At 43.0% G+C, this 13,667-nt stretch overlaps 1 protein-coding gene across 1 annotated transcript in view; it reads right to left on the bottom strand.

Annotated features, from left to right (window-relative positions):
* The window catches only part of LOC131961999 (activin receptor type-2B-like), a 30,487-nt gene extending 18,017 nt beyond the window's left edge, over window positions 1–12,470 (bottom strand). The window contains exon 1 of the mRNA XM_059326943.1: window positions 12,258–12,470. Coding sequence (XP_059182926.1) covers window positions 12,258–12,309 — 52 coding nt within the window. The 5' untranslated portion in view covers window positions 12,310–12,470. The remainder of the gene's footprint in view (window positions 1–12,257) is intronic.
* Window positions 12,471–13,667: the final 1,197 nt, after the last annotated feature.

Raw genomic sequence — 13,667 nt, forward strand, 5'->3', positions numbered from 1 at the left:
TGTGAAATGACAAAAAATGACAAAAAATGACCAACAATGAACCTTAAATGTTTCCCAGCAGGACACCCAGGAAGACATTTTGAAAAAAAGGAGGCGTAAAAGGACATTAAATGACCAAGAAAAAGACACAAAATGACCAAAAGGAGACACTAAATTGTCAAAAAAGGCACAACTAAACGCTGAACAACGCCTTTTTTATATCTATATAAACAAACCATCTCTGCTGATCATAAACATAGTGATGGTGAATTAACGGCATCACTAACAGAGTGTCTGGTGCTTGTTGTTAACAAACAGAGATCGCTAAGTGAACACCTCCTGCAGCAGCAGCACATACACACTGTACTGCTACAGAGCTAACTGTTAGCCTGTTAGCACATACACACTGTACTGCTACAGAGCTAACTGTTAGCCTGTTAGCACATACACACTGTACTGCTACAGAGCTAACTGTTAGCCTGTTAGCACATACACACTGTACTGCTACAGAGCTAACTGTTAGCCTGTTAGCACATACACACTGTACTGCTACAGAGCTAACTGTTAGCCTGTTAGCACATACACACTGTACTGCTACAGAGCTAACTGTTAGCCTGTTAGCACATACACACTGTACTGCTACAGAGCTAACTGTTAGCCTGTTAGCACATACACACTGTACTGCTACAGAGCTAACTGTTAGCCTGTTAGCACATACACACTGTACTGCTACAGAGCTAACTGTTAGCCTGTGAGCAATTTGAGCAAATTAACATCCCCTCTGGCTCTGCAGCTTGGAGAGACTGCTGCAGGAGGACTGTGCCGGTCCAACTCGTTCTTACTCCCACCGCCCCGCGGCTCGTTAAGAAGAGTAAGAACGAGTCTCCAAAAGTCTCCAATAACACCAGAAAAAGTCGCTGGATTTGCTTTCTTGAAAAATAGTTGCTAAGGGGCTCTGAAAAGTTGCTCAATATAGGCAAAGTTGGCAACACTGCTTCACCGGCTTTTACAAATGTTGCGTGTTGTTGTGGCGTAGAGTACTACGTCACATCCTGCTTAGTGTTCTATCCAATCAGCAACCAGGCTGTTTTCAGGGGAGAAAACAGACCCTGCTCTTCTACAGGGACTAAAGAAGTCCAGAGAAAAGTCCTCTAGGACGGCTCGTATTCAGATTCAAAGGCGTTTTGGCGAGTGAGACCCGCCTCATTCTGGGTGTTGGGCTGGAGTGGAAACAGCCCTATGATGACCAAAAAAAGACACAAAATGACCAAAAAAGATACAAAATCACTAAAAAGACACACAATGACTTAAAAAGAAAGACGCAAAATGACTAAAAGAAGACAAAAAATGACCAAAAAAAGACACAAATTGACTCAAACAGACTCACAACGACAGTGATGCGAGAATTTACTCGTCAAAGTTTAGAAAAGTTGAAGAGAAACGAGCAGATTGATATTTACTCTCCCCGCCCACCCGGCCTGGCCCCCATCCAGCTGGATCCACCACGGGCTTCCCTCACACACACACACACACACACACACACACACACACACACACACACAGTCTCTATTTATAGCCACTCACAGTGAGCCTGAACCTCTCATCCTCTGAGAGAGTGATAAGAAGATGAAGAGGAGGGAGAGGAAGAGTAGTAGAGCCTAACACACACACACACACTCACACACACACACACACACACACACACACACACACACACACAGAGCTGCAGACAATAGAGCTGACCTCTGACCTCTGCAGAGAGTGAAGAACAGAGAGATCGTGTCTTTACGTTCCTCTTTTATATATTTAACCCTCTGAAACGTCTGCTTACTGTTAAAACCACTAACAAACTGTAGAAACAGAGATTATCATCAGAGTTTGAGCTTTCCCACGGTCCTTGAACGCATCACCAGTGATAAAAAGTGACCGTTACTTGTGTTAAATGTTGATATTAGTGTCAGAATCTCTTTATTCTCCATGTGTCATTTAGAATAAAGGACAGGAGAGGCTGGAAACATGACAATACTTCAATATGTGGAGAAAACTGTTCTTGGTCATTTTGTGTCTTTTTTGTCATTGTCTGTCTTTTTTTAAAAGTCTTTCTTTGTGTCTTACTTTGTTATTGTGTGTCTTTTTTGGATATTTTGTGTCTGTTTTTGGTCATTTTGTGTCTTTTCGTGTCTAATTTTGGTAACTTTGTGTCTTTTGTGTCTATTTCTGGTCATTTCGTATTGATACATATTGCAACAATATCAACGGAACATATAAACTAATCTGCATAAGGAGAACTTACTTTAGTTCCTTTAAGTCCGTGTTGTTGCTTTAACTTTAACGTCAGTTACTACGGCAACAAGTAGGAGTGTTGTTATTATCAACATTTACATGCATTTTATTGTTTTTACCACATCTGAAATATAGCAGCTCTGCTCCAAACACACACAGCTGCAGCACGGGAACATGACACGCCGTGTGTGTGTGTGTGTGTGTGTGTGTGTGTGTGTGTGTGTGTGTTTTGTTGTTGTTGTTGTCCAGACAACATCTGCCCGTCCAGACACACAGACACTCTCTCCCAGACCGGGCCCCCGACCCCCCCGACCCCCCCGGCCCCCCCGGCCCCCGACAAATGGCAGCAGAGAGGGAGTCATTCCTCTGGGGGGGGTCGGGGGGGTGGGGGCCCCTGGGAGCCGTCAGTTTGTCAATGAAAGCGACCCCCCCCCCCCCTCCCCCCCATCTGTCAGCAGACTTTACAGCCGGCCGACACAATGACCCTCTGCTGCTGTCACTGAGAGCTGCCCTCTGATTGGCCAGAGAGCTGCCCTCTGATTGGCCAGAGAGCTGCCCTCTGATTGGCCCGTTTGAAAAGGAGCTGGACGTCCCCGCACTGTCCACAGGACAGGTCCAAGTACACACAGAAACTTTAATTTCATAACATGGAACTTTATTTCCCATTTATCATCTTTATTTGTCAGTGTGCTGCTGTAACAGTTAACGTTATGAAAGTACCGTTGATGTTTATAAAATAGGGTGAGAGAAATATAATAATATATAAATAATAATAATATATTAAGTACTCTTGAAGTTCAGTGTTTAACCCTCTGGGCTCTGAGACTAATTTGTTTTTGAATACTTTTGATTTTTCCCTTCATGTACCACAGAAAAAATGTTTACTATGCCCATATTTGGTTCCATTTGAACTTTAACCTACTTTACCAACATATTGAGTTGAAAAATGATTCTATTTACTACAATAAAAACCACAAATATGCTCAATGAACTGTTTTGGAACTTGAAAATGTAAACATAGGATACAAATATGAACATATAAAAAGGTAAAATTTGAATATAATAAAACTATATACAAAAAAGTCCCATAAAACATGTTTCTTTACAGGCTTTTTCTCCTCGTTAGCTGCAACTCTTCAAAACAAACTCTGTGATAAATGACACAGAGAGTTCCACCAACGCTGAAATATTTCATATTTCTATCATATCTTTGGTTTTACATGATCTAGGGATGTCAAACAAAAACTGGGAGAAAGTTTCAGGTCTGAACTTTGGAGTGAAGTTGACAGCAGCGCTCCATGTGACCTGGTTTATTGTTAAACATCACATAATCTGATCAGGACGCCACCATCACAGAGGGTTACGCTTTAAGTTTTTTACTTCATAGAAAGTTATTTTAATAGTGACGTCAGAGGTTAAATTAGAAGCAGCAACATGGACTTAAAGTAACTAAAGTAAAAGTTCTCGTTATGCAGATTGTTTCATATGTTCTATATATATTTTTGGAATATCAATACATATAAGATAAAATGACCAAAAACAAACACATTTCCAAAGAAGACGCAAAAGTGACCAAAAATATGTAAAATGAAGAAGAAAAAAGACAAAAAGTAACAAAATTAACACAAAAAATAAAATAAAAATGCCACAAAATTACCAAAAAGATGTGAAATGACAAAAATACATAAACCACCTCAAAAAGACAAAAAAATTACCAGAAAAAAAAGACGTTACTTGAGTAAATGTATTCAGTTACATTTGCAGAATTGTCTTAATTATTTCCCAATATTTTCTAAATATTAAACTAAATTTTCACTTTCTCACACTACTGCTTAAATTTATGGTGGATTTTCACTTTGTTATGTTTATTGTTATTTATACAGATTTCAAAATCATATTTTCTATATATTTTTCAGTATTTTGTCGTATTGTTATTGCAAAAATACCCTGAAATATGGTATTAATCTTCAGGGATGTACAAACACAAACCTGCTGATGATGTCATTATTACAGCTGATAAACCAACACAACATCACCAGCTCTCTGCTAATCACTGCATGTGTCTCTCTGTGGGTTTTGTATGCTTGCCAAAGTGTGTGTGTGTGTGTGTGTGTGTGTGTGTCCTGGCCATAAAATGAGTTTTATATTCACTGGCAGCTCAGCAGGCCGAATTTATGAAAAGTCTCTGTGAACGTTCAAACTGCACTGAGACGACGGTTTCAAATCACAAGAAAAACACAAATAATAATAATAATAATAATAATAATAATAATAATAATAATAATAATTATGATAATAATCTGTTATGATCTTTTAGAAGCTCTTCGCAACAAGTTTTCACCACAAACTCTTTCAACAACAATCTGAGTTTATAAATCTGCCAATGAAAAAAGAAACAGCTACTTATTTTAAATGTATTATATGTATATATATATATATATATATATATATATATATTTATATATATATATACCGGCCAAGAGCACGTCCTGAAACCACAGGAGACCCAAACGCTGCCCTGAGGAACTCCTTCAAAAACAGTTTCTAATCCCTGGCAAATAATATCACCATCTAAGAGTGAGTTTCAGTATTTTTTTTTTATTCCTGCACACAGCAAACTCCAACACGTCCTGAAACCACAGGAGATCCGACACGCTTCCCTGAGGAACTCCTTCAAAAACAATAACAGTTCCTGATCCCTGACAGATAGCTGCACCCTATAAGGTGGGAGTTTTAGTATTCTTTTTAAATTTAATTTCTGCACACTGCAAACTCCAACAAGTCCTGAAACCACAGGAGACCCGACACGCTTCCCTGAGGAACTCCTTCAAAAACAATAACAGTTCCTGATCCCTGACAGATAGCTGCACCCCATAAGGTGGGAGTTTCAGTATTCTTTTTAAATTTAATTTCTGCACACAGCAAACTCCAACACATCCTGAAACCACAGGAGACCCGACACGCTGCCCTGAGGAACTCCTTCAAAAACAGTTTCTAATCCCTGGAGATAATATCACCATTTAAGAGGGAGTTTCAGTATTTTTTTTAATTCCTGCACACAGCAAACTCCAACACGTCCTGAAACCACAGGAGACCCGACACTCTTCCCTGAGGAACTCCTTTTCAAACAGTGCCTGACCTCTGGCAGCTACATGGACCCTTATCAGCCGTACAAGGTCTGTACATGCGTTCCGGTATTGGAAGTCTTGTGAGAAGCGAGAATGCGCGAGAAAAAGAAACGCTTTACGGCAATTCTACAAACACCCGCCCCCCCTTAACTGTTAGCCACGCCGGCTAAATACAAGAACAAGCTGTTGATGTTGGTCATGGCTGATCACCAGAAAGACCTCAGAAAGGGTGTTTGGTGGCGGAGCTGAGGGAGAGGAAGAGGGTGAACCTGAAGTTCTGCTCATGAGATTCTAAGCATCTCTTCATTTTCTGCTTATTTCTTGTCTTCGTGTCTTTGGCTTGTAGCTCTCTGTGTCTCAGACAGCCGAGGTGACGTCTTCTGTCTCTGATACGTTTCACTTTGGGCCTCAGGGTGCTACATGGTTCCTCTGCTGAAAACTCAGAGCGGAGATGTTACTCTGCCGGCTCGGCTGACAACAAATGCAAGAGAAAGTGTGTATTTCAGCCTGAGATGATTACAGCGTGAACACAACTGGTCACATTGCATGGACGCAGCGTCGCAGGTTGGGACTACCGAGTGCACGCGTCTTTAAAAGTTTAAAATAAACAAGGAGGACTCCTGCTCCTGAAGCAGGGAACACCGAGTCCTGGCTCTCCGTCTCATTGATATTCTAATCAGGTTCCACTGTCATGTGTGAAAAATCCTAAAACCTAAAAGAGGGAAAAAGGGAAATTGTGTTAAAAGTAATTCAAAAGAGCTTCTTAAAGCGTCTTTCAGCGACTCCAGGTTCAGCCTGCAGCCTCACAAACACACTTTGTTTCTACAACATGTGATCGTCTTCTTTCCTCACAGCACAAAGAAACCTCTGCAGGCCTCTCCCTTTAGCTAATGATGTGTGTGTGTGTGTGTGTGTGTGTGTGTGTGTGTGTGTGTGTGTGTGTGTGTGTGTGTGTGTGTGTATTGATCGCTGAGAAAGCAGGTCAGCTGAGCTGCAGCCGTATATCACAGAGAGCAGTGAGTGTAATGAAACGCTGCAGCTCACTTACTGTAAATACACCAACACAAATATCAGAACGGTGAAATCTCATTTCTCTCCACGGAGTTTGTTTGTTCCACTGAAGTGGATCTGGTTTCACTGGACGGATCTGACGCCAGCTGAGGAACGAGTGACGGACAGCACGTTGCAAACTATTTCAGACTCGTCAAAATATACTAAAAGTAGCACAGAGTTCAAGTCCTCATGATGCATTAATGTGTTGATCACGGCAACTGTTTGATACTCTTTCTACATCCTCCTCTCTCTGTCCTCGTGTTTAAATGCAATATATAAAATCTACATAATCTAGAAGTCCTGCAGCTCTGTGGAATCAGCACAATCACAACAGCTCAAACAGTCTTAGTGCAGAAGAACACAGAATGACAGAAAAAAGTTGAATTTCTTTGATAAATTAGAAAGTGAATTTAGTATATAAACACTTTTCCAAGTGCCAACAAGTGTCACAAATGTTGTAAAACCAGTTTTCTCCACTTATTGAAGTATCGTCATGTTTCCAGTCTCTCCTGTCCTCTCCTCTCTGCTCTGTGTAAACAGCCTCTCCTGTCCTCTCCTCTCTGCTCTGTGTAAACAGGATCTGGTTTATTTTAAATGACACATGGAGAATAAAGAGATTCTGACACTAATATCAACATTTAACACCAGTAACGTTTAACTTTTTATCACTGAAACTATTTCAAATTCTGATGATAACGTCTGTTTTTACAGTTTCTTTCTATGATAAACGGAGGATTTTTGCGATTTTTTTAAAGGAAAACATACGTGGGGTTCAGAGAGTTCAGAGTTTAAAAGTGGTCCCAGAATTGAACCCTGAGGAACTCCAGAATATAACTGACACAGAGCTAAAGCACCAACACTGACACATGTAGGTAGAATAAAGAGATTCTGACACTAATATCAACATCTAACACTTTTTATAACTGATGATACGTTCAAGGACCGTCTGAAACTCTGACGATAACGTCTGTTTATACAGTTTCTTTCTACGATAAACGCTGCGATCTTTTAAAGAAAACAGATATTTAATGTTTGACGTCACCATTAACGTCTGTGAGGTTGGCAGGAATGAAGAGAAGAGGAGGAGAGACGACGCTGTTCTCCTGAGGGAAGAATTAACTTTATGTTTAATTGTTTTATTGATGCAGGAGCTGCTGGTTTCCTCTCCAGCTCGGGCTCTTTGGCCGTGAAACCTTCCTGCTGATGTTTGCATTTCAGAAGCTGCTGATGCAGGTGGATGAATGCAGCGCTCCTCCAGCTCCACACCAGGGCAGACCTGGTTCCAGACCGGCGTTTCGTTTCCCCCCTCTGGGTCTGCTCTTGAACCCAGCCCCTCCCCCTCTCCTCCTCCTCCTCCTCCTCCTCCTCCTCCTCCTCCTCCTCCTCCTCCTCTTGACCCCATGTCATCAATCTTTGGGGAGCCGAGAAAAAAACAAAACAGGCACTGGCCCTTTAAATCCTGCCCCGAAGCTGCAGCAGACCCATCCCCCACCATGCAGCGTCCCTCTGCTGGAGCTCAGGCCCTGCAGGGAGTCGCAGCAGAGATTCAACAGCAGACAGGAAGTGAAGAAAGGAAGCAAGAACACTAATAATCATCACAACTGTAGAACCTGATAATGTAATAAATTCCCCATAATGTAATAACCCCGATAATGTAATAAAAATCTGCACTTGAGTCCATTGAAAATGTGATAAAACCTGATAATGTAATAACTTCCCCATAATGTAATAAAGTGCATTTCCCAATAATGTAATACACTTTTTACCAATAATGTAATAAAGTATAACATTAATGGAGGTTATTACATTATCAGGTTAGCCTTCATTTCCCAAGTCCTGATAATGTAATAATTCCCCAATATTGTAATAATTTAACAGCAGACCAGCCATTACTTGGGTTCAAGTGGTGATACTGTGTATCAACTCTAGCTCCAGAGCTCTAGCGCCACCAACAGGTCAAAGTTTAAAGTTTATTCACTTTTGACATGTTCATCCGTTTTTCACAAACGAGGTATCCATGACAACCGAATGATTCAACAGCTTCTTGAGATCTAAAGGTGCTTGGCCGTGACAACCAATCAAACAGGAAGTTAGCCTATTTCTCAGCAACACTTTAACATATCTTAACCCAACTTGGTACATAGAGTCATGACATCATCCTGTTGGAACAGGTTTCTGTTGTTTTCTCTCCACATTAAAGAGAACCCTTTCTCACCTGTCCTGGTCCCACTCCAGAGACATGCATGGCTATCCACACTAGATTCACAATAATAATAATAATAATAATAATAATAATAATGATAATTTGTTGCCATACAACCGCACAAACTCTCTTTAGTGTCTGAATGTCTGGAGGAGTTCTGATCATTTAAAAAAAAATTTTTTTTTTTACAAAATCCAAAGCTCGACTATATCTTAGTGAGGGAAGAACTAGTGTTGCCTCTGACCTCTGACCTCCAGATATGTCAATAAAATGTGGTTCTATGTGTTGATAACCCACAAGTCTCTTTACTGACATGCCCACTTTATGTTGATAACCCACGAGTCTCCTCTTTACTGACATGCCCACTTTATGTTGATAACCCATGAGTCTCCTCTTTACTGACATGCCCACTTTATGCTGATAACTCACGAGTCTTTACTGACATGCCTACTTTATGCTGATAACCCATGAGTCTTTACTGACATGCCCACTTTATGTTGATAACCCACGAGTCTTTACTGACATGCCCACTTTATGTTGATAACCCACGAGTCTCCTCTTTACTGACATGCCCACTTTATGTTGATAACCCACGAGTCTTTACTGACATGCCCACTTTATGTTGATAACCCACGAGTCTCTTTACTGACATGCCCACTTTATGCTGATAACCCACGAGTCTCTTTACTGACATGCCCACTTTATGTTGATAACCCACGAGTCTTTACTGACATGCCCACTTTATGTTGATAACCCACAAGTCTCTTTACTGACATGCCCACTTTATGCTGATAACCCACGAGTCTCTTTACTGACATGCCCACTTTATGTTGATAACCCACGAGTCTCCTCTTTACTGACATGCCCACTTTATGTTGATAACCCACGAGTCTCCTCTTTACTGACATGCCCACTTTATGCTGATAACCCACGAGTCTCCTCTTTACTGACATGCCCACTTTATGTTTATAACCCACGAGTCTCCTCTTTACTGACATGCCCACTTTATGTTAATAACCCACGAGTCTCTTTACTGACATGCCCACTTTATGTTAATAACCCACGAGTCTCTTTACTGACATGCCCACTTTATGTTAATAACCCACGAGTCTCTTTACTGACATGCCCACTTTATGTTGATAACCCACGAGTCTCTTTACTGACATGCCCACTTTATGTTGGTAACCCACGAGTCTCTTTACTGACATGCCCACTTTATGTTAATAACCCACGAGTCTCTTTACTGACATGCCCACTTTATGTTGATAACCCACGAGTCTCTTTACTGACATGCCCACTTAATGCTGATAACCCACGAGTCTCTTTACTGACATGCCCACTTTATGCTGATAACCCATGAGTCTCCTCTTTACTGTCATGCCCACTTTATGTTGATAACCCACGAGTCTCCTCTTTACTGACATGCCCACTTTATGTTGACAACCCACGAGTCTTTACTGACATGCCCACTTTATGTTGATAACCAATGAGTCTTTACTGACATGCCCACTTTATGCTGATAACTCACGAGTCTTTACTGACATGCCCACTTTATGTTGATAACCCACGAGTCTTTACTGACTTGCCCACTGGGGAAATTGTCAGTTTGTGTGAATGGAAGCGGTAAAACCTTGGACATGCCTCCTTTATGTAACGTGGTGCTGAGTCAAAGGGCCGCTCAGAGTTTCTGACAACAAACATGGCGTCGGTGGTGCAGGTTGTTAAAATGTTAGATTAAGTATGCGGTGGACACAACACCACCACAATGAGACTCGTATCAACCACAAAGAGACTCGTATCAACCACAAAGAGACTTGCTTCAACCACAAAGAGACTTGCTTCAACCACAAAGAGACTTGTATCAACCACAAAAATACTCGAATCAACCACAAATAGAACCATAACAACTATAATGACAGTAAGAACCACAAATATACACTAAACCACCACCCAGAGACACATAACGACCACAAAGATGTGCATGGAAACAAAACAACCACAAAGAGAACCAGCAAGAGACTCAAAACAACAATAAACAGACTTGTAACGACTTCAAAGATACACAAAATGACCACAACCACATAAAACAACCACAAAGTAACTCATGACAACCACAGAGGGACTTGTATAAACTACAGAGACTCGTATCAACCACCAAGAGACTCGTATCAACCACAAAAATACTTGTATCAACCACAAAGACACTCGTATCAACTACAAAGACACTCGTATCAACCACAAAGACACTCGTATCAACCACAAATAGAATCATAACAACTATGAGACTTATAATAACCACAAAGATACACTAAACCACCACCAAGAGACACATAACGACCACAAAGATGCGCATGGAAACAAAACAACCACAAAGAGAATCAGCAACGACTTCAAAGAGACATAACACGACCACAACCAGGCACATTGTGACCACAGAGAGTCACCAAACAGCCTCAAAGAGACAGACATGATGGAAGCAGCAGCTCTGTGTTCAGCTGTAAAAGGCGCCATGTTTGTAGTTTTTAGTGTGTGCGGGTGTTGTTGCTACAGTGTGGAGGAGACCGGACCCTGCAGGGTGGTACCGGGGCCCCGCGGGGTGAGGCGGGCCAGGGGGGTCTCAGGGACCCACCGGGACTCATTTCACATGAGATGCAACGTGGACGTCACCGTCACGTCACAGTGACGCGGCAGAAAGGTGCAGGGACGCTGGAAACACGCGCACACGCCTCCTCTCCACTACTACGAGGCCACATGAACGCGCACACCGAGCAGCTTCATTCATCCGCCCGTAGTAAAAACGCGCGTGGACGACACCGAGCAGCGCGTGCACGGAGAGAGAGGCGGGGGGCGGGGGAGTAGATCTGTCCGGTTATCGGTGATTTCTGAGGCTCTGCTGATCGATTATTGATCCGCCTGAATGCCTGAGCAGACAATGGAGCTGCAGCCTGCAACCACGCGCGTGCACGCACGCGCACACACACACACACACACACACACACACACACACAAGCGCAGGCGCGCTACTGACAGCGATGCAGACTGAACTGAAGTGACTCCACACACACACACACACACACACACACACACACTAGTGTCCTCAGATGTTCTGATCATATTCACACACTGACCTGCATACACACACACACACACACACACACACACACACACAGCGATGTGTTCGTGCACTGACTGCACATTTAGGTGCAAAATGAGGACACGGTGAAGAGTCCTCAGTCCACCGTGAATGCACGCGCGCGCGCGCGCACACACACACACACACAATAAATCCACAGCATGTTCCTGATGGAGCTTGTTAATATTTTTATATTTCAGCATGAAGCCACGTGCTGCAGACAGACAGTGTGTGTGTGTGTGTGTGTGTGTGTGTGTGTGTGTGTGTGTGTGTGTGTGTGTGTGTGTGTGGAGGGTCAGCAGCAGCTGCAGCCCCTCAGAGCCTCCTGTGATCCGGACTGTGTGGATGTTTGCAGGCTGCAGTGATGCAACCTGCAGCCTTTCACCCACAGCTCTCTCTCTCTCTCTCTCTCTCTCTCTCTCTCTCTCTCTCTCTCTCTCTCTCTCTCTCTCTCTCTCTCTCTCTCTCTCTCTCTTACCTGCACACAAAGTTCCCAGTAGAAGTGCACCAGTCAGCCAGGAGAGCCACATAGTCCCTGTAGTCGGAGGCGGCCGGTCCCGTCCTGTCCTCCGGATCCTCCGACAAACATTTAAAACACAACTTCAAGACGCGGAAAACACACACAGCCAGGCCCGGGCTGTGTGTGTGTGTGTAGTGTGTGTGTAGTGTGTGTGTAGTAATCCAGCCAGCAGCCTCCCCTCCTCCTCCTCCTCCTCCTCCTCCTCCTCCACCACCACCACCTCCTCCTCCTCCTCCTCCACACCGCACCAGACCCGCACGGCTCTACGGAGAAGTTCCCGGCGGATCAGGAGCCATGCGGGGCGGCCAGCGGCGGCGGCTCGGCCCGGGGTCACTCACTGCAGCCCGCAGAACGAGAGCCAGAGCCAGAGAGGCGCCGCTTGGTTCTGGATCAGCCCGCAGACCAGACCAGCTCTCTCTCTCTCTCTCTGTCTCTCTCTCTCTCTCTCTCTGTCTCTCTCTCTGTCTCTCTCTCGCTCTCTCTCGCTCTCTCTCTCCGTGCAGCTCTCTCCACCTCCCTGTCCTCTCTGTCTCTGCTCGGGGCTGCTGGGGACAAGCAGACAGGGTGGAGTGTCAAGCTGCACCGAGCGGCCCCCAGCCGCCTACTTCCTGTTTCAAAATAAAAGGCAGACAGAAATAAAGAAAGGTTTCAGTCATCAGTGACGAACTGCATCATTCTGATCTGAAACCTGTCCCCGAGTCTGTCTGTCCTCAACAAGTGTCCTTCAGAGTCTCGCTGTCTCTTCATGGGTCTTTGTTGCTCTTTGTGGTCGTTTTGTATGTTTTTGTATCTTTCTTGTGTCTTTGTGGTTGTTTTGTGTCTTTTTCTCTTTGTCGTCGTCTTATACCTTTTTTTGTCCTTTTGTGGTCGTTTTTTCTCTCTTTTTGTGTCTTTTTGTCTCTTTGTGGTCGTTTTTTGTCTCTGTGATCTCTTTATATGGTGGTTTCTCTTTGTGGTCGTTTTGTATGTTTTTGTATCTTTCTTGTGTCTTTGTGGTTGTTTTGTGTCTTTTTTCTCTTTGTGGTCGTTTTTTGTCTCTGTGATCTCTTTATATGGTGGTTTCTCTTTGTGGTCGCTTCATATCTTTTTTGTCTCTTTATGGTCGTTTTATATCTTTTTGTGTCTTTGTGGTAGTTTTTTGTCTCTGAGATCTCTTTATATGGTGGTTTTATATGGTTATCTTTTTGTGTCTTTGTGGTCGTTTTGTGTCTTTTTTCTCTTTGTGGTCGTTGTATATCTTTTTTGTGGTCGTTTCATATATTTTCTGTCTTTGTTGTCGTTTTTGTCTCTTTGGTCTCTTTATATCTTTTTTTGTCTCTTTGTGGTCGTTTTGTGTCTTTTTTGTGTCTTTGTGGTCTCTTTAGTGTT

Source organism: Centropristis striata, chromosome 23 (genome assembly GCF_030273125.1).
Source record: "Centropristis striata isolate RG_2023a ecotype Rhode Island chromosome 23, C.striata_1.0, whole genome shotgun sequence".
NCBI classification, from domain to species: Eukaryota; Metazoa; Chordata; class Actinopteri; order Perciformes; family Serranidae; genus Centropristis; species Centropristis striata.